At 41.7% G+C, this 18,189-nt stretch overlaps 2 protein-coding genes and 1 long non-coding RNA gene across 3 annotated transcripts; all 3 read right to left on the bottom strand.

Annotated features, from left to right (window-relative positions):
• Window positions 1-4,948: 4,948 nt before the first annotated feature.
• On the bottom strand, window positions 4,949-9,041 carry LOC101480310 (olfactory receptor 6C4-like). The gene is made up of 2 exons (XM_014408240.1): window positions 8,132-9,041; window positions 4,949-5,016 (listed from the first exon to the last, which is right to left on the bottom strand). Exons 1-2 carry the CDS (start codon window positions 9,039-9,041, stop codon window positions 4,949-4,951), a joined length of 978 nt encoding a protein of 325 aa, XP_014263726.1.
• Window positions 9,042-11,246: 2,205 nt separating this feature from the next.
• LOC143413048 (uncharacterized) lies at window positions 11,247-12,518 on the bottom strand. Its single transcript, XR_013093605.1, has 2 exons — window positions 12,112-12,518; window positions 11,247-11,504 (listed from the first exon to the last, which is right to left on the bottom strand). It is a non-coding gene; the product is annotated as an uncharacterized LOC143413048 (long non-coding RNA).
• A 2,319-nt stretch (window positions 12,519-14,837) lies between these two features.
• Window positions 14,838-15,752, bottom strand: LOC101474024 (olfactory receptor 51E1-like). The gene has a single exon (XM_004555604.1). It carries the CDS (start codon window positions 15,750-15,752, stop codon window positions 14,838-14,840), a length of 915 nt encoding a protein of 304 aa, XP_004555661.1.
• Between the last annotated feature and the right edge of the window lie 2,437 nt (window positions 15,753-18,189).

Here is an 18,189-nt window from a genome sequence, read left to right as displayed (position 1 = left end):
CAGCTGATCCGACTTCCTGAATCCAGCTGTTCTGTCAACATAAGTCCCCAAGGCCCGGACAGGGCACAAAGTGTTCAGCCTCTGCTCCCTCTCTGAAGAGAATGGAGGGGGTGAAAAGCTAGGAGCTCTACTGTAGAGCACCTGTATGACGTTTCCAACACTTTAGGGACAAAGGCTGGGTTAGGCCTCAGGAGTGCTTTAGTGAGTCCCGGGGCCAACTGTAGACCAGAGGGGTGAATAGACAGAGCCTGTAATTCACTAACTCGCTTGGCTGTGGTTAGAGCCAACAGCAGAGTGGTTTTAAGAGAGAGAAACTTCAACCCCACTGCCCCAATAGGCTCAAAGGGGTGGTGGGAGAGGGCGTCTAAAACGACTGACAGATCCCATAAAGGGACCAGTGGTCCACCTTTCACGGGCCAGGCCCAGAGAGCAACCTGGTCTGGATGGGGATGGTATATCTCCCCCCTGCGCCTGAGACAGAAGGTCCCTGCGGATGGGGAGTGGCCATGGCTCGTTCACCAGAAGCTGGATGATTTCTGCTATCCAGTGTTTGGATGGCCACCGTGGAGCTATTAAAATCAGAGACAGCCCCTAATCCCTCACTCTGATCAGTGTTGGGGAGATCAGGCTGAGGGGAGGGAAAGCATACAGCAGAGTTTTCGGCCATGGATGGGCCAGCGCATTCACACCCAGTGGCGCGTGTGTGTCTGGCAGGGAGAAAAACAGAGGGCACTGTGTGTTTTCTCGCGAGGCGAAGAGATCTACGGCAGCCCGGCCGTATCTCTGCCAAATCTGCTCCACCCCCTGTGGGTGAAGCCTCCATTCTCTGAACAGTGGATTTCCTCTGGACAGGAGGTCCGCCCCCCTGTTCAGAATTCCTGGCACGTGAGTTGCCCGAAGGGAGAGGAGCCGAATGCTGCTCCACATAATTATTTCCCTGGCTAACCTGTGTAGCTGCCGGGAACGGGTGCCGCCCTGGCGGTTGATATAAGCAACTACAGTGGAGTTGTCTGTTTTCACTAAAACATGTTGACCCCGGAGATACGGCAGAAAATGCCGTAAGGCTAGGAGCACCGCGTGGAGCTCCAGCACATTTATGTGATTCAGAGCGAGTCTCTGTGACCAAACGCCATTCACTGCTCTGCCCATCATAGTTGCACCCCAACCTGACAGGAATGCATCTGTTGTCAGCATCACCCTGGATGATACTGCCCCGAGCGGTACCCCCGCCACGAGAGCTGTCGGGCTCCTCCAAGGCCAGAGAGCCGCGATACACGGCTGCGTTATTTTTACACCACAACTGAGATGTCGGTGAGGGCACAGCTGCAGAGAAGCGACCCACCGCTGAAAATCTCTCATCATAAGCAGCCCCAAATGTACCACCGATATCACCGAGGCCATGAGGCCAAGGAGGCGGAGACAGAGTCGGAACTGCACGACTTTCCCCAGCTGAAAACGGGAAAGACAGTGAGTGAAGGATGCGATCCTCCGCTCTGAAAGTGCGATACGATAAGAGATGGAGTCTATTCTGAGCTGTGCGGGTTCCAAGTGGCTCTTTTCCAGGTTGATTGTGAACCCAAGCTCCGTGAGGTGATTCACTACCACCTCGGAGTCTTTGATCGCCTGCTCGCGCGATCGTGAGCATATTACATTACATATTACATATTCTATGTAAGAGAATATTCTGATGCCGCTGTTCCTTAACGGAGACAGCGCTGCCTCCACACATTTGCTGAACACCCTTGGAGCTAAGGATAGCCTGAATGGGATAGTTTGAAACTCGTATGCTACGCTCTGATAAGCGAACCTGAGATATTTCCTGATAAATGGCGATGTGAAAATATGCGTCTGATAGGTCGATTGTAACAAACCAATCGCCTGTGTGAATTGAGCGGCAAAGCGTCTTGTGTGTGAGCATTCTGAACGTGTACTTTCTCAAATGCTTGTTTAACACACGCAGATCCAGAATAGGACGGAGCGACGTTCCGTCCTTTTTCGGGATGAGGAAATAGCGGGAGTAAAAGCCCTGCTGAGCTTCTTCGCTCGGAACCGCTCCAATCGCCTGTTTGTGTAACAGGGAGGATATTTCCTCCTCCAGCACATTGGCTGAATCACGACTGGCCACAGAAGCCAACACTCCACCAAATCTCGGTGGTTTTGCCGCAAACTGTAGTCTGTAACCATGGGAAATGGTTGACAAGACTCAGGGATGAACTGCGCATGCGCGCCACCGCTCCAGCCGCGCTGCGAGTGGGCCTCTGAAGACGCGGTAGCGTGACGTCACCCCTGTCTCCCGGAAGGAGTTGGGGCTCTCCCCCTCGGGAAGAGCGTGAGCTCCCCCCGCTGGGAACAAAGACAAATTGCAGTGATTTTCTTTTGTTTTTATTTCAAGGTACAAGGTTCAAGGTTCTTTATTTGTCACATGCATAGTTATACAAGTATAACACACAGTGAAATGTAGCCTGACACGCTCCTCGACATGTGCAAAAATTGGGGGGGGGTGTAGAGGAAGAACATTATATATATATATATATATATATATATATATATATATATATATATATATATATATATATATATATATACACATACATATAGTATATACACTGGGTGAATAATGTGCAGTAGTAGCAGCAAGCAGGTGAATTCTGTACATTAATATGAATAGACATCTGACTATTTTACAGGATAGACAATATAAACATATTTAAAATTAAAGGAATTGAAATGTACATTGTGCCTTGGTTTAGAGTGTCTGGAAGAGAGTCCTGTCTCAGTCAATTATAGATGATGTGAGAGGGCGGGTGTGTGTGTTTAGGGCACGGATGGCTTGGGGATAGAAGCTCCTCTTGAGTCTCTCTGTCCTTGCCCGGAAGATGCGGAACCTTCTACCAGATTGCAGAAGTTGGAACAGTTTGTTGCCAGGATGGGACGGGTCCTTCAGTATCTGCGCTGCTCTAGTCCGGCATCTCCTGGTGTAGGTGTCCTGAAGCGGGGGGAGAGCAATCCTGCAGCAGCGTTCTGCTGTACGGATCACTCTCTGGAGAGCTTTTTGGTCCTTCACACAGCTGTTCCCAAACCACGATGTCATGTTCTGTGTGAGGATGCTCTCCACAGCGCCTGTATAGAAAATCCTGAGGATCTTTGGAGAGACCCTGAACTTCCTCAGTTGTCGTAGGTGATACAGGCGCTGCCTAGCCTTTTTGGTCTGGACCTGAATGTGGGCAGCCCATGTCAGGTCTGAGGAGATGTGGACACCAAGATACTTGAAGGACTGCACCCTCTCCACTGGAGCTCCATTGATGATGATGGGCTTGTAGTCTCTGTGCTGACCCCTTCTGAAGTCCACCACCAGCTCCTTGGTCTTGCTGACGTTCAGCTGGAGGTGGTTGTCCTGGCACCACGATGCCAGATTCTTCACTTCATCCATGTAGGCCGCCTCATCGTTGTTGGAGATGGCACCCAACACCACTGTGTCGTCAGCAAACTTCACAATGGTGTTGGAGCCATGGGTGGCCACACAGTCTGAAGTGTAGAGGGAGTAGAGCAGTGGCGAGAGGACACATCCCTGAGGTGCTCCTGTGTTGATGGTGATGCTGTTGGAGAAGCACCTGCCCACCCTCACCACCTGAGTTCTGCCAGTGAGGAAGTCCAACACCCATGCACACAGACGGCTGTTAAGTCCCAGATCCCTCAGCTTTGTGAACAGTCTGCAGGGCACTATTGTGTTAAACGCTGAACTGTAATCAACAAACAGAATTCGCACATAGTTACCCTGTTTCTTGTCCACGTGGCTGAGAGTGGTGTGTAGGACGTGGGCGATGGCATCCTCTGTGGATCTGTTGGATCTGTAGGCGAACTGCAGCAGATCTGTGGTGTCTGGGATGGAGGAGGAGATGATGTTCTTCAGCAGCCTCTCAAACACCTTCATTACTACCGAGGTCAGTGCAACTGGCCGGTAATCGTTCAGGGATGAGGGTTTGCTGTTCTTGGGCACAGGGATGATGGTGGATCTTTTGAAGCATGTGGGGACCACAGACTTCGCCAGGGACTCGTTGAAGATGTAAGTGAACACACCTGCTAGCTGGTCAGCACAGCAGCGCAGCAGACGGCCGGTGATGCCGTCTGGCCCCGCCGCTTTCCTTGTGTTCACTCTCCTCAGTGCCGCTCGGACGTCATGCTCCGCGATGCTGGTCACCGGTTTCTCGCTGATGACGTCACTGTCCCTTATTTTGAAACTTGGGGGACATTCTGCCCTTGGCAAACTGCCTGGCTGCAGAAATGCACGTTTTATTTCTTTTGTTACCCCCAAACCACAGTGAAGTGTCTGATGACTCTGGGCAGTGCTTGGTGACACAGACAGAGTGCTTAGAAGTGTTTGGTGACACTGCGCCATTTGTCCACAAGTCTGTCCTCCCTGAACTGCAGGAGGAGACTGAGAGGGTGCTCCTGGTGAACTGGAAACTTCCGGAGACCCTGAACTTTGGAGTGATTTGGTTACTCCTTCTAAAACCTTCCTTCTCTTTGGGGAAGAAAAGAGGGGTGACACAGAATGCTGCAGGTGTGCTAGGCTGACCGCTTCTTTTCCCCCTCTCCGGGGTGTGACAGCTTGTTCTTTGCAGCAACTGCTGCAAAGGAATGCTTGCCCCAAGGTTCTCTACCTTGGCCTGGTGGGCACCCTGCTGGCCTCCTGCTCCTCTCTGCATTCTGACCCCACTCTGTCTCCCTCTCACAGTTGCTGCTGTTGCTGCAAAGCCAGCTCTTGGCACCTGCTGGGGCTGAGAGTTAGGTTTTCTGGGTAAGCAGAGGTTGAATACTTCTCCCTCCTGCTTTCTGCGGGTGCTTGTTTCTCTCATTCTCTCCAGGGCTGGGCCAAAGAGACCCTTGGTTGGGTCATAGGCTGCATCCATGACCTCAGCCTTCTGAGCATCACCTAGGCCTGACAGGTTTAGCCACAAGGCTCTCTCACCCGAGACTGCAAGGCCCATAACGCGGCCACACCCTTGGACTGCTCCCCTGGAGGAGCGAAGAATGAGATCATTAACCATGCAGATTTCATCCTAGAGGGCTGGGTTCGGGGAACCCGAGTCAAGGCCCATGTCTTCCAGAATTTCTGCCTGATATGCTGATAGCAGTGTGACTGCATTAAGCGAGCATACTGACTGTGCAACATATTTGTACGTCCTTTGATAAATAGATGCCGTGAGGCGATCTATCTTGTTGGGCAAAGAAATGCTAGAAGAAGCTGAAATTGCCCTGCGGTTAGGGTGAAGGTGATACACCACTGAAGGCTCCACTGCTGGGGGTTCGGTCAGCCCCAGTTCACCCATCCAGCTGAAAGTAAAGACTGGTTCCATCAGTACCATCATTTGTAATAAAATGTTTTCAGAAGTGTGTTTTGGGTGTCTTAAGGGAAATGTAAATAGAAGACAAGATTCATTATACACTGAATAAAAATATAAATGCAACACTTTTGTTTTTGCTCCCATTTCTTATGAGCTGAACTCAAAGATCTGAAACATTTTCTACATGCACAGAAGACCAATTACTCTCAAATATTGTTCACAAATCTGTCTAAATCTTTGTGAGCAATATTTGTAGTTTGCAAGGATAAGGTTCAGTTGATACTATAAATAGTATAATGTTTGGTTTTAATTAGAGATGGCACGATACCACTTTATGTCTGATACCGATATCATAAATTTGGATATCTGCCGATACCGATATGAATCCGATATAGTGTGTTTTTTAATCAATAAAACTGTTTATTAATATCTTGCTGCATTTTGTATGAGTTCATACTCACGTTTAAATAAACAACAACACTAAATCTATTCTGTTATACCTGTATGTAAAAAATACACTGCACCCAAAATATTTCATAGTTCAGCAATATCAATCTAATAAACTTAAACCTACTCCATCCTTCCTATTCTGGTATTTTACAGAGTACTTAGCAGAAATATTAAGCAACCTAACTAATAGGGTTGCAAACTCCCAGCAAAAAAAAAAAAGGGGCCCACCCTCATGATGCTTAATCGACGTAATCAACTTTAATTTGATGCAGTGTGAAAAAAAATGCACAGAATTAAATTACTTTTCAAGAATAATTAAATAGATTCAACATCTTTGCAGACTTGCAGACTGCACAGATGGTGTCTTCCCAAAGGAAAAAGTACTAGCTCACTAGGGTATATTAGACTTAACAGTTACTATATACAGTAATGGACTTCTATACATTTTACATCAGATTAAAACTTTGGTTTAAGATTCAGATAATTATTTATTAAAAGCTAGACATTTTAAATGAGAATAAGAAAGAAAAATATGTCTTTGTGTCCCCCTTTTCCCTGTTCATGCCGTATTGGCCCCCCTGGCTAAACTTTGCTAGATCCGCCCCTGCGCAGTTACCAGCTGTCAGCTATGTAGAAAAGGATCTTGGTATAGAAAGTAATATTAAATAAATTCTAACAACAGCTTATCAAGCTTAAACGTGCTGCTGTTATTCAGCCGCTGGTTTCCTCTTTCTGGTGCAAAGTGGGCCAAAAACAAAGACAGACGGACTCGCGACAGAAAAGCCGATCAGCTGATCATTAATCAGTTTCGTGATTGAAGTAGCAGCAGGAGAGGGAGGGAGAGAGAAGAGGCAGTCGCTCCATATATCGGTTGTTAAGCTTAACGTGGGAATGCTTTACAAACATTCAGAGACGAACTTACACACTTGCTTTACTTCTCTCTGGGATAACTTCCTCGGAGATGAAATGCTGGTTTGGTAGGGCAGGTACAAATACACACAGCTGCTCTATCATGTGAGCACACTGCTCCAACGTGCTACAGTTATGAGCCGAGTTACGGTGTGTCGCAAGTTTTGTGAGGTGCTTTTTTGATATTTAATGGATCGGATTATATTTTTTATTTCCCTCCAATATCCGATCCAGTCATTTATGTCAGTATCTGACCGATACCGATACGTAATATCGGATCGGTCCATCTCTAGTTTTAATACCCCCACAATGTATGCTTAGCTGCTTTATATTGATTTTTATCTTGGTGTTTAATACTATTTAGCCTTTTTATTTTAATTCAAAAGCTAAAGCAAGTCTGTACACTCCTCGAATAAAGTGTGTCATTCTGTTTTAATAAAGACAACTCACTGGGTTAAAAATCAATAACACTCGGTTCCAGTTAGTTGCTTTCAACTGTTGGTGCCAGTTCATTAATCCTTTTCACAATTCATACAAATGATTGATCAACTAACTACTGGTGATGGCCAGAGGGGCCGATGGCGCGATATGGCAGCCTCACTTCTGTCTGCCCCAGGGGAGCTGTGGCTGTAGCTTGCCTCCACCAGTGTGTGAATGTGAGAGTGAATGAATAGTGGAATTGTAAAGCGCTTTGGGTGCCTTGAAAGCGCTATATAAATCCAATTATTACTTAATTTTATATGTAAAGAAAAAGACTATTTTCAGACTTAAGGTATGGAGAGGCCTAGTTCAGGAAGTTTTTTAACTTGACAGAGCTTCAGCAGCATCACAAGTGTGGCTGGGGTCATTAAGCCTGAATGGATTGTGTTTCTCACCTCTGTTGCTGAGGTAAGGAACATGTACTGATCTGTGGCCTGTACAGTTGTAAGGGCCTGTTGTGGTGGCAACCCTGAACAGTGAACCCCAGGTGTGAAGTGAACCATCAAGCTCAAAAAGAGACTGAAAGAAAAAAACAACACTATTATTTTAGTAAATAAATTAGTGGCTGAGATTTTCAGTAATTACCCGACAATGCAATTCTGGACCAAAGGTAGGTATGTATAACTATAGGTGAAAGAAAACATCTCAGTCAACCAGAAAAAGAAGCTGGACTTCAAAGTAAGATGTAACTAAATAAAACTCATTATTTTATTAGAAAAGAAAAAAGTGTAAATAAATGAATGTACAGGAAATGTGTTTAGTTTATATGTTCAAACCCAAAGGGAGGTCTGATGCTTATATTTCAATTAATGAAGACAACCTAGAAATAATATGCATATGTCACAGTGTCTATTAATTAACAATGTAGTTCACATTTCTCTTGAATTAAATATGTACAAATATAAACAGACACACTCATGACTTTAATATAAAAGCTGAACTTTTACCACATATAAAATTCAAAACTCTGTTTCTAATTTGTGTCAGTTTGAATCCATACATGAGGGGATTAATAATTGGTGGAATGAAGAGAATCTCCATTGCCATGAAATTCTCAAAACTTTGTGGTATTTCCTTTGAGCCAAATCGCATGTATAACATATCAAAAAGAAAAGACACAACAACGACTGCTAAAGAGAATAAATGTGGTACACATGTCTGCATGAATTTGTTCCAGTTTTCTTTGGATGACTGACACGTTTTGATCAAATGTACATAAGACCAGAAAACAAAAACGGCATGACCAAAATAAAAGGTGTAATTAAAAGCAGGAATAATAATTGTAGCTACAGAGGCAGAGCAAGCTAGATTAGAAATTAACCAGTTTATACAGTAAATTCTTGGTATGTGTGAGCCACATAACCTCGATGTTGCTGTTGTTATTGTACTCATTAATATCAGGTAAAAGGGAGTAATCCAAGCAAAAAATACAAAGATACAAACTCTTTGTGTAGTCATCAGAGAGTGGTACACAAGAGGTCGACATATAGCCACGTATCTGTCATATGCCATGAGAGCTAGAAGAGAGAAGTCCGTACAAATTGAAGAGTGCACCATTAAACCCTGTAAAAGGCATCCTGCATAAGAGATGACATGAGTGGTGGACAGAAGATCGTAGAGAAACTTGGGATAAAATGCAGCTGTCCCATAGAGTCCATTGAAGCACAGATTGCAGAGGAAGATGTACATGGGTTCATGAAGGCTTTTATCCACAATGACTGTCACAATTATCGTCAAATTTACCAGCCAAATCACACAGTAACACAGTAAAGTAAAAATAAAGATAGTGATCTTGTAGTTTGCTATACCACTTAAACCTGAGAGAGTAAAAACAGTAACCACTGACACATTATCCATAATAAAATAGTTTACCTTTTTAAGGTGTCATTTCACACTTCCAACAAGAGAACATTACATTTGTAGAAATTAGTGTCACAGTAAAAAGAAGACTGTCTGTCGACTGTCTCCCTCAAAGAGTATGTCACCAGAGGTTTATATACGCTTTGGGTTAACGGCATTACGCAGTTAGCTTGAAGTGGTGCATCAAGCTAGGGATGCTTTCATTTCTTGTTTTTTTTTCTTGTTTTTTTTTTTTCCATTTACTTTTGAAAATACAATTTCTGCACTTTTTTCACACATACAACAGAAATTGTTTTGCCATATATGTTTCATTTTATAATATGAATGAATGGATGAGAATTTTTTTGAGGGGGCGTTTTTGCATCTTTTGCGGATTTGCACGTGCAACGACTAGCGTTCAGCGTTGGGTTACGCCGCCAAACCCCGTTAGTATGTACTGTGGTTACATTTCTTTACAGAAAACAAATGTAGCCTAAACAGTAACAAGTTATCTTTAAGGTTCTTATGTTTGGCTCTCACAATTTCTAAAAGGAAGTCAGCCGGTACATCAGCCCCCTCATCAGTAACATCAAGTCACTGTTGTCACGTCTGCTTTATTTATAGCTTAGAGCACATCTGAACAACAGAATTTGCCCCAAAGTGCTATCGAGACAGGCACATTTAGATGCCAGCTCTCCATAACATACAGTTTCAAAATACACGAAAAGCTGAAAGGTGTGTTTTGTGATTTAGTGATCACAGAGATTTAGTCATCATTGAAATTTGTTCAGAACTTGCATGTTGATGATAATTCTCATAAATCATTAAACACTCCTTTTCACTATATAAGCTTATTTATAGGTTAAAAGGATTGGTATCTCTATTGGTATTGCCAATGCCCTCCCTGTATTTACTTGATATTGGATCAATATCAAAATTTGCAGTATAGAACACCACTGGTCACATGTTGGTGCAGAACACACCACCAAGAATCAAACCACGACTCAAATATTACACCTGTTGTTGCATCCCTTCACTGGCTCCCAGTGAAATTCAGAATCCACTTTAAACCCTGTTAGCAACATATAAAGCTCTCACAGCAAATTCAAAAGTGTTAAATGTTTTGGTGTTAATAGTCTTCTTGCAAAAGTAGAGTTAATTTTACTCTAAGTAGAGTCACATTCTTTTAATGTAACTCTGAGGTGTAAAATGATAGTAGTTAAAATCGAGTGTTAAAAATGAGTGTTTCTCTGTCAAATCTGGAGGTGTTACAATGGAAACATTAACTCTTGACCTCTTAACTCTGAACTCCTACAGGGGCTATGACACCAACAGAGTAAATTCACAGACTCCGCCCCCAGCACCATAGCCTCCAATCGAAGCTGAAGTGAAGCTGTTTCAGAACATTTTGCTCTACATATTTGAGTTGTTTGCCATGCTTGGTAAGTCACTTTTTCAAAGATTGTTTCAATTATTATTATTATGAGCTTTTACTTCTGTGGCTCTTTGGAGTTGAGACAAAGCTGTGTGAAAGGTATTAGCCATGTTGCTCGGTGATAGCATAATATTCTGTTTTAGCTAGCTGAAAGGTATTGTTTGCGGGCAAATACCACAGCCTTGAAAAAAAGCTTGCATGTGAATTTTCAGTCAAACCTTTGGTCAAATACACCTAAAACAATGTCTAGAATGTGAAATGTTAGTATAATGGTGCTACTTGAAGCCTGAAAACGATCGCCCATAAAAAAAAATAATAAAATAAAAAATAAAAAAAACCACACACGACATGCATATTGTATTGAAGAAATAAGTGATGAGAATGCTGTTATTTGCATTTACCAACTCACCTATGTCAGACCTTTTGATAAACACAATTCTAATGAAAGTGAGAACATGTGTACACAGCAAATCCAGCATGTCCAAATTAACACTGTCGGATTTGATTTCAACACTATTAAAGTGTCTATATGAGTCCACACCAGAGAGTGTTAATTTAACTCTTTTTGGAGAGTTGGTACGTTAACTCTGATTTAGTGTTAAACACCAAATCTGTCTGGAGTTGATAATTTAACACTTGGTGTTAAGAGTTTATATATTAACTCTCAAGAGTATTTTAGTTTAACTACGTAAGAGTTATCTTCTAATAAATTCTAAAAAGCGGGAATTTTACTGTTCTGAACTTCTAGAAATTTCTTTTGGAAATAAACATTTACTAAAAAGACGCAATGGTTTTTGAAAAACATTTATTCTGAACTGTGCACCACAATTTCAAAACATTTTCTGAAAGATGTAACAGTGTACATGTTCTCACTTTCATTAGAATTGTGTTTATCAAAAGGTCTGACATAGGTGAGCTGGTAAATGCAAATAACAGCATTCTCATCACTTATTTCTTCAATACAATATGCATGTCCTTCATTCATCCCTTTGTGGAACTTCAACGCACTTCTGCTCTCCCCCATATTCCATCTTCACAAGCATATCCTGTGCGGAGATTGAATAAAAATTAGTTGACACTAATTAATGGCACAAATAATCCAGTAAACAATTGCAGCACAGTTTAAAAAAAAAAAAAAAAAAAAATCCTCTTTGAGCCATTACTAGTGTAAAGTATTTTCCCAAAAGACAAGGACGCAGGCAACAGGTAATACTGAACTAAATGTAAAACCTCAATCTTTTTAATTTTTACCTAAACCGTGTGCACAAAACTCTGGAGGGATCTATGCTAACGTAGAATCCAGTCAGGACGTCTGCTACTGCTGTTTGCTCGTGTGTTTTTGTTTTTGTTTTGTTTTTTATGGGCGATCGTTTTCAGGCTTCAAGTAGCACCATTATACCAACATTTCACATTCTATACATTGTTTTAGGTGTATTTGACCAAAGGTTTGACTGAAAATTCACATGCAAGCTTTTTTTCAAGGCTGTGGTATTTGCCCGCAAACAATACCTTTCAGCTAGCTAAAACAGAATATTATGCTATCACCGAGCAACATGGCTAATACCTTTCACACAGCTTTGTCTCAACTCCAAAGAGCAACAGAAGTAAAAGCTAATAGAAATAATTGAAACAATCTTTGAAAAAGTGACTTACCAAGCATGGCAAACAACTCAAATATGTAGAGCAAAATGTTCTGAAACAGCTTCACTTCAGCTTCGATTGGAGCCGTGCTGGGGGCGGAGTCTGTGAATTTACTCTGTTGGTGTCATAGCCCCTGTAGGAGTTCAGAGTTAAGAGGTCAAGAGTTAATGTTTCCATTGTAACACCTCCAGATTTGACAGAGAAACACTCATTTTTAACACTCGATTTTAACTACTATCATTTTACACCTCAGAGTTACATTAAAAGAATGTGACTCTGCTTAGAGTAAAATTAACTCTACTTTTGCAAGAAGACTATTAACACCAAAACATTTAACACTTTTGAATTTGCTGTGTACTGTTACATCTTTCAGAAAATGTTTTGAAATTGTGGTGCACAGTTCAGAATAAGTGTTTTTCAAAAACCAGTCTTTTTAGTAAATGTTTATTTCCAAAAGAAATTTCTAGAAGTTCAGAACAGTAAAATTCCTGCTTTTTAGAATTAATTAGAAGAACTCTTACGTAGCTAAACTAAAATACTCTTTGAGAGTTAATATATAAACTCTTAACACCAAGTGTTAAATTATCAACTCCAGACAGATTTGGTGTTTAACACTAAATCAGAGTTAACGTACCAACTCTCCAAAAAGAGTTAAATTAACACTCTCTGGTGTGGACTCATATAGACACTTTAATAGTGTTGAAATCAAATCCGACAGTGTTAATTTGGACATGCTGGATTTGCTGTGTGCATGAACAGGCCCATACTTATAAGCTCATCTATATAAGACCTTATCACTGCAGCAGGGTTCTCCGATCCACTAACCAGAGTCTCCTAACTGTCCCACACTCTAATTTTAAACCCCGAGCTGACAGTGCTTTTTCATCTTTGGCATTTAAAAAAAAAAAAAAACAAAAAACAAAAAAAACCTGGAACAGCATTCCTTAGCTTTATTTGGGAATGTCTGACCGCATGGTTGATTATGTGTCTTTATATCTGTATGCTAAAACATGTCAAGGTTCTTTATTTGTCACATGCATAGTTATACAAGTATAACACACAGTGAAATGTAGCCTGACACGCTCCTCGACATGTGCAAAAAAATTGTCAGATTAAGGCTGTGTGCAGGTAGGAGTGGAAGTAGAAGGACCCAAAGTGCAGACACTCGGAGGCGGAAAGTAACTCAAACTCAGCTTTTTATTGCTGGATGGCAAAAAGTGGCAAAACATTCCAAAAACCCAAATAAACTTACATGACCAGGCAGATGGACCACACAGCATAAATGAGAGTAGATCACGACACAGACACAAAGAAACACAGGGCTTAAATACATAGAGGGAGCAATCAGGGAATGGGTAACAGGAGGGAAACACAGGTGGGGCAAATCAGGCCTAACGAGACAAGGGGAAGCAAAACCAGACACATTAACATCAGACATGGACTTTCAAAGTAAAACAGGAAACATAACACAGACTCACAGGCAGGCACTATAACAAAGGGAACAGAGACGTGGGACCAGGGCAGACACAGACACTGACTGGACGTGGGGATACAGCAGACAGGGGAGACAGCAACTATGGAACACAGACAGAAAACCAGAACACTAAAACTCTAACCAAACCCCACCCAGAGAATCTTAACTAAGAATAATCCTAAAACCCGTAAAACAAAGCTAGAATATAATGAAATAACAAAATCAAAGAACCAAAAACACAAAACACTGGGTCAACGACCCAGGGACCCTAACACATGTATCTGTGGCTTTTATTCAAAATGTGAAGCACTTTGTAATTCTGTTTTGAAAATTGCTGTATAAGTAAATTCACTATTATTAATAGTTACTTACTTAACCTCTGGTTTTATTGTTGCATGTTTATATAGAATGAGTATCTAGTTGGATACCCAATTTCTAACATTTTATGGCCAAGTATAATAAGCTCAGTTTCATATCAATTTAGAATCACTAAAATATGGTATGTGGCATTCATTGATAGATAGAGCTAGTTATAATTTTCATAGCACTGATAATGTATGATATGCTTAAGAGAAACGTGGAATATAAAAAGAATTTGTCCTACCACAGAACCATGTGGAACTCTATCATTACCCTTAGAGTGTGAATAGGACTCCACATTTTCATGAACAAATTCCAGTCTGGTAGATAGATATGATTTAAGGCACTGCAGCCTAGTACTTGTAATACCTATGGTACTCTCAAATTGCTGTGATAAAATATTATGGTCAACATTATCAAACACTGCACTGACATCTAAAAGAACGAGCACAGAGATGATTCCGCTGTCAGAGGCCATAAGAACATAATTTTCAATCTTTACTAATGCTGTTTTTTGTACTGTGATGTTCTGAAGCTTGATTGAAACTCTTCACAAACCATTACTCTGCAGATGATCAGTTAGCTTTCATCATCATTTACTACTACTAAACTACTATTTCAAGAATTTTTCCACTAAAAGAAAGGTTGAAGGTTAAAATTAGCTATTACCTATAATTAGCTAAGACAGGTGGGTCAAGTTTAACTACTGCTAACCTGTGGTAAGCAGCCCACTAACAGAGACAGACTGATCATATTTCAGGTTGTTTCATATATAAAGAAAAAGGTGTAGGCATCATAAACACAAGATTTGCCACAAAAAAAGTCTTTCTGTTTCAAAATATAATGGGGTCATAAATCATTTATGTATGTAGAATCATAGTCTTCCAAATGATCATCATTCATACTAGAACAACCTTAAAATATGTTTTCTAATTTCTGGTAATTTAAGGCCATACACAAGAGGATTTAAAGCTGGAGGAATCACAACAAACACCAGTGATAAAATGACAGCTATAAATGGATTAGTCACTTCAAGATTATTCCGGCTCAAGGCAACATCACAAAATCCAGCAATAGAATAAATCACAAATGAAATTGTGTGTGGCAGACAGCTCTCTAATACCTTACCCTTAAATTCTGCTGAGCTTCTCCAGCAAATAGACACAATTCGTAAATAGGTGTAGAGGATATAAAAGAGGGGAAGGAAAATTGTGGCTACAGTCAAAAGCATACCTACAACATTGTTGACAGCAGTGTTAACACAAGACAATTTGACTACATTCCAGTTAGCACAGAACACTTTGTGGATCTCATTACCACATAAAGGAAGTGTGGCAGACAAACAAAGACATGCTGCAAGAGAAAATGCAGGAAAAATCCAAGCCAGTTCTGTCAACTTCACAACAGTTTCAAGAGTCATCTTTGTGTGATAGTGTAAAGGAAGGCAAACAGCTATGTATCTGTCATAAGCCATAATACTGAGAACAGTCAGTTCACAGGATGCATATGAGTAAATTACATAGATCTGAGTGAAACAAGCAGGACGTGAGATCAAATGAGTGTCAGACAGAAGGTCCATGAGAAATCTGGGGAAGAAACCTGAAGACCCATACAAAGCATTAACAGATAAACATGCAATGAAAATATACATGGGCTCATGTAATGTTGTTTGTTGGGATATTACCACTATCATGAGAAGATTAGTAAAGATGGTAAAGATGAAGAGCAGAAGACAAAAAATAAAGGCTATAAAGCGGTAATGTCCAATGTTTGCAAACATGGTGAAGCGAAAGTAAAATGACAGAGTGCTGTTTTCCATTTCACTTCATAGAGTCAGTGACACGGAAATCATTTCTTAGTTTGGTATGGTCTGAGAAACAATGGTCTTAATGACAGCATCTGTGGAAAAGGAACATGGAAACAGCTGTGTTATAAAATACGGTCAATACATTAATCATAACTGGTATCTCCATACCTACCAGACTATGGTTCATTCACTACTTCAGTCACTACACTACTTTTAGCTTTGTTTTGCTCATAAAATAGGTTGTTGGTCACATTTGTAGACACCACACAACAACATTAGGTGATAGGAGGAGTTTTGTAATGTTGTTGACTCCATACATCTTCGTTGACTCCATAAATCAATATCATCTGGAGATTTCTGACACAAAAACATAGCAACCCTGTTAATGCTGATGGTGCTGAGCTAAAAAACAAAACAATTATAGTTATATGGCATTGTTCTCTTGAGTATGCTAAAATTTAGCATACATTTCTGTAGAGAAAGTGTAATTTGAATCTTCTTGGATTCCACAATTGTGTTGAAGTCGCTTCCTGAAGTCTCTGTTGACAGCCAGAGAGGTGTTACTGTGAAGTCTAGGCCCTCACATAACTAAATGTGAAAAAGTCACAAAATCTGTTTTTGTTCACAAACTGTCACATAAATTGTGACCTTGTTCATGACAGTCAGCAGATTTGTAAGTTATGTATTTTAATAGGGAGTATATTTGTGCCTGAAACATGTATGTCGTCCAGACAAAATGAGGAAACATCAACATGGCAACCAAGAAAACAGAACTTAAAAAAAACTGTTGCACTTTAACCTAAATTGTGATTATTTTCTATGTACTGTACCAGTAGCAGCCCAGCATAGTACAGTACTGAAATTTTCACCACAGTACTGCAAACTAACATTTCCTAACACAAAGTCAGCAAAGATGCACAGAAAAGAAGATCAGACACCAGCGAGGGAGGATAAGAAAGACAGACGCAACAACATTGTCATCCCCTATGTAGCCGGTGTATCAGAGAAACTCAGAAGAGTTTTCTCCAAACACGACATCCCAGTACATTTCAGACACAGCAACACACTCAGACAAAAACTTGTTCACCCGAAAGACAAAACTCCAAAACACAGTCTTAACAATGTGGTGTATGCTGTACAGTGCAGCGAGGAATGCCCAGACCTCTACATTGGAGAGACCAAACAGCCACTTCACAAGCGCATGGCACAACATAGAAGAGCCACCACCACAGGACAAGACTCAGCAGTTCATCTGCATCTTAAGGATAAAGGACACTCTTTCGAGGATGCCAATGTTCACATTTTGGACAGAGAGGACAGATGGTTTGAAAGAGGAGTGAAAGAAGCCATCTATGTCCACTGTGAGCGACCATCTTTGAACAGAGGCGGTGGTTTACAACACCAACTGTCTGCCATCTACAGTGGGGCAAAAAAGTATTTAGTCAGCCACCGATTGTGCAAGTTCCCCCACTTAAAATGATGACAGAGGTCAGTAATTTGCACCAGAGGTACACTTCAACTGTGAGAGACAGAATGTGAAAAAAAATCCATGAATTCACATGGTAGGATTTGTAAAGAATTTATTCGTAAATTAGGGTGGAAAATAAGTATTTGGTCACCTCAAACAAGGAAAATCTCTGGCTCTCACAGACCTGTAACGTCTTCTGTAAGAAGCTTTTCTGTCCCCCACTCGTTACCTGTATGAATGGCACCTGTTTGAACTCATCATCTGCATAAAATCTAGGACTGAGTAGCTCCCTCTGCAGCTGGATCCTTAGCTTCCTGTCTGACAGACGCCAAGTGGTCAGACTGGGCAGCATCACCTCATCCCCCATCACACTGAACACTGGTGCTCCACAGGGGTGTGTACTGAGCCCTCTCCTATATTCACTCTACACCTACGACTGCACAGCCACTAACAACTCCAACATCATTGTGAAGTTTGCGGACGACACTACACTGGTGGGTCTTATCACCAATGGTGATGAGACGGCTTACAGGGAGGAGGTCAGCGCCCTGACCCACTGGTGTCAAGACAACCATCTCACCCTCAACGTCGCAAAGACAAAGGAGTTGATAGTGGACTTCCGGAGGTGCAGAGAAGTACACACTCCCATCACCATCAACGGCGCTGCTGTGGAGAGAGTGAGCAGCTTCCGGTTCCTTGGTGTACATCTGGCTGAGGATCTTACGTGGTCAGTACACACAAACAAAACAGTGAAGAAGGCGCAGCAGCGCCTCTTCTTTCTCAGGAGACTGAAAAGATTCGGCATGAGCCCCCGCATCCTCAGGACCTTCTATCACTGTGCCATTGAGAGCATCCTCACTGGATGCATCACCACCTGGTATGGCAACAGCACCACCTACAACTGCAAAGCTCTCCAGCGAGTAGTGCGGTGCTCTGAAAGGATAATTGGAGGTGAGCTTCCTTCCCTCCAAGACATCTACA

The sequence above is a fragment of the Maylandia zebra genome, linkage group LG16 (genome assembly GCF_041146795.1).
Source record: "Maylandia zebra isolate NMK-2024a linkage group LG16, Mzebra_GT3a, whole genome shotgun sequence".
Classification (NCBI taxonomy): Eukaryota; Metazoa; Chordata; class Actinopteri; order Cichliformes; family Cichlidae; genus Maylandia; species Maylandia zebra.
This window is presented reverse-complemented; position numbering and strand designations above follow the sequence as displayed.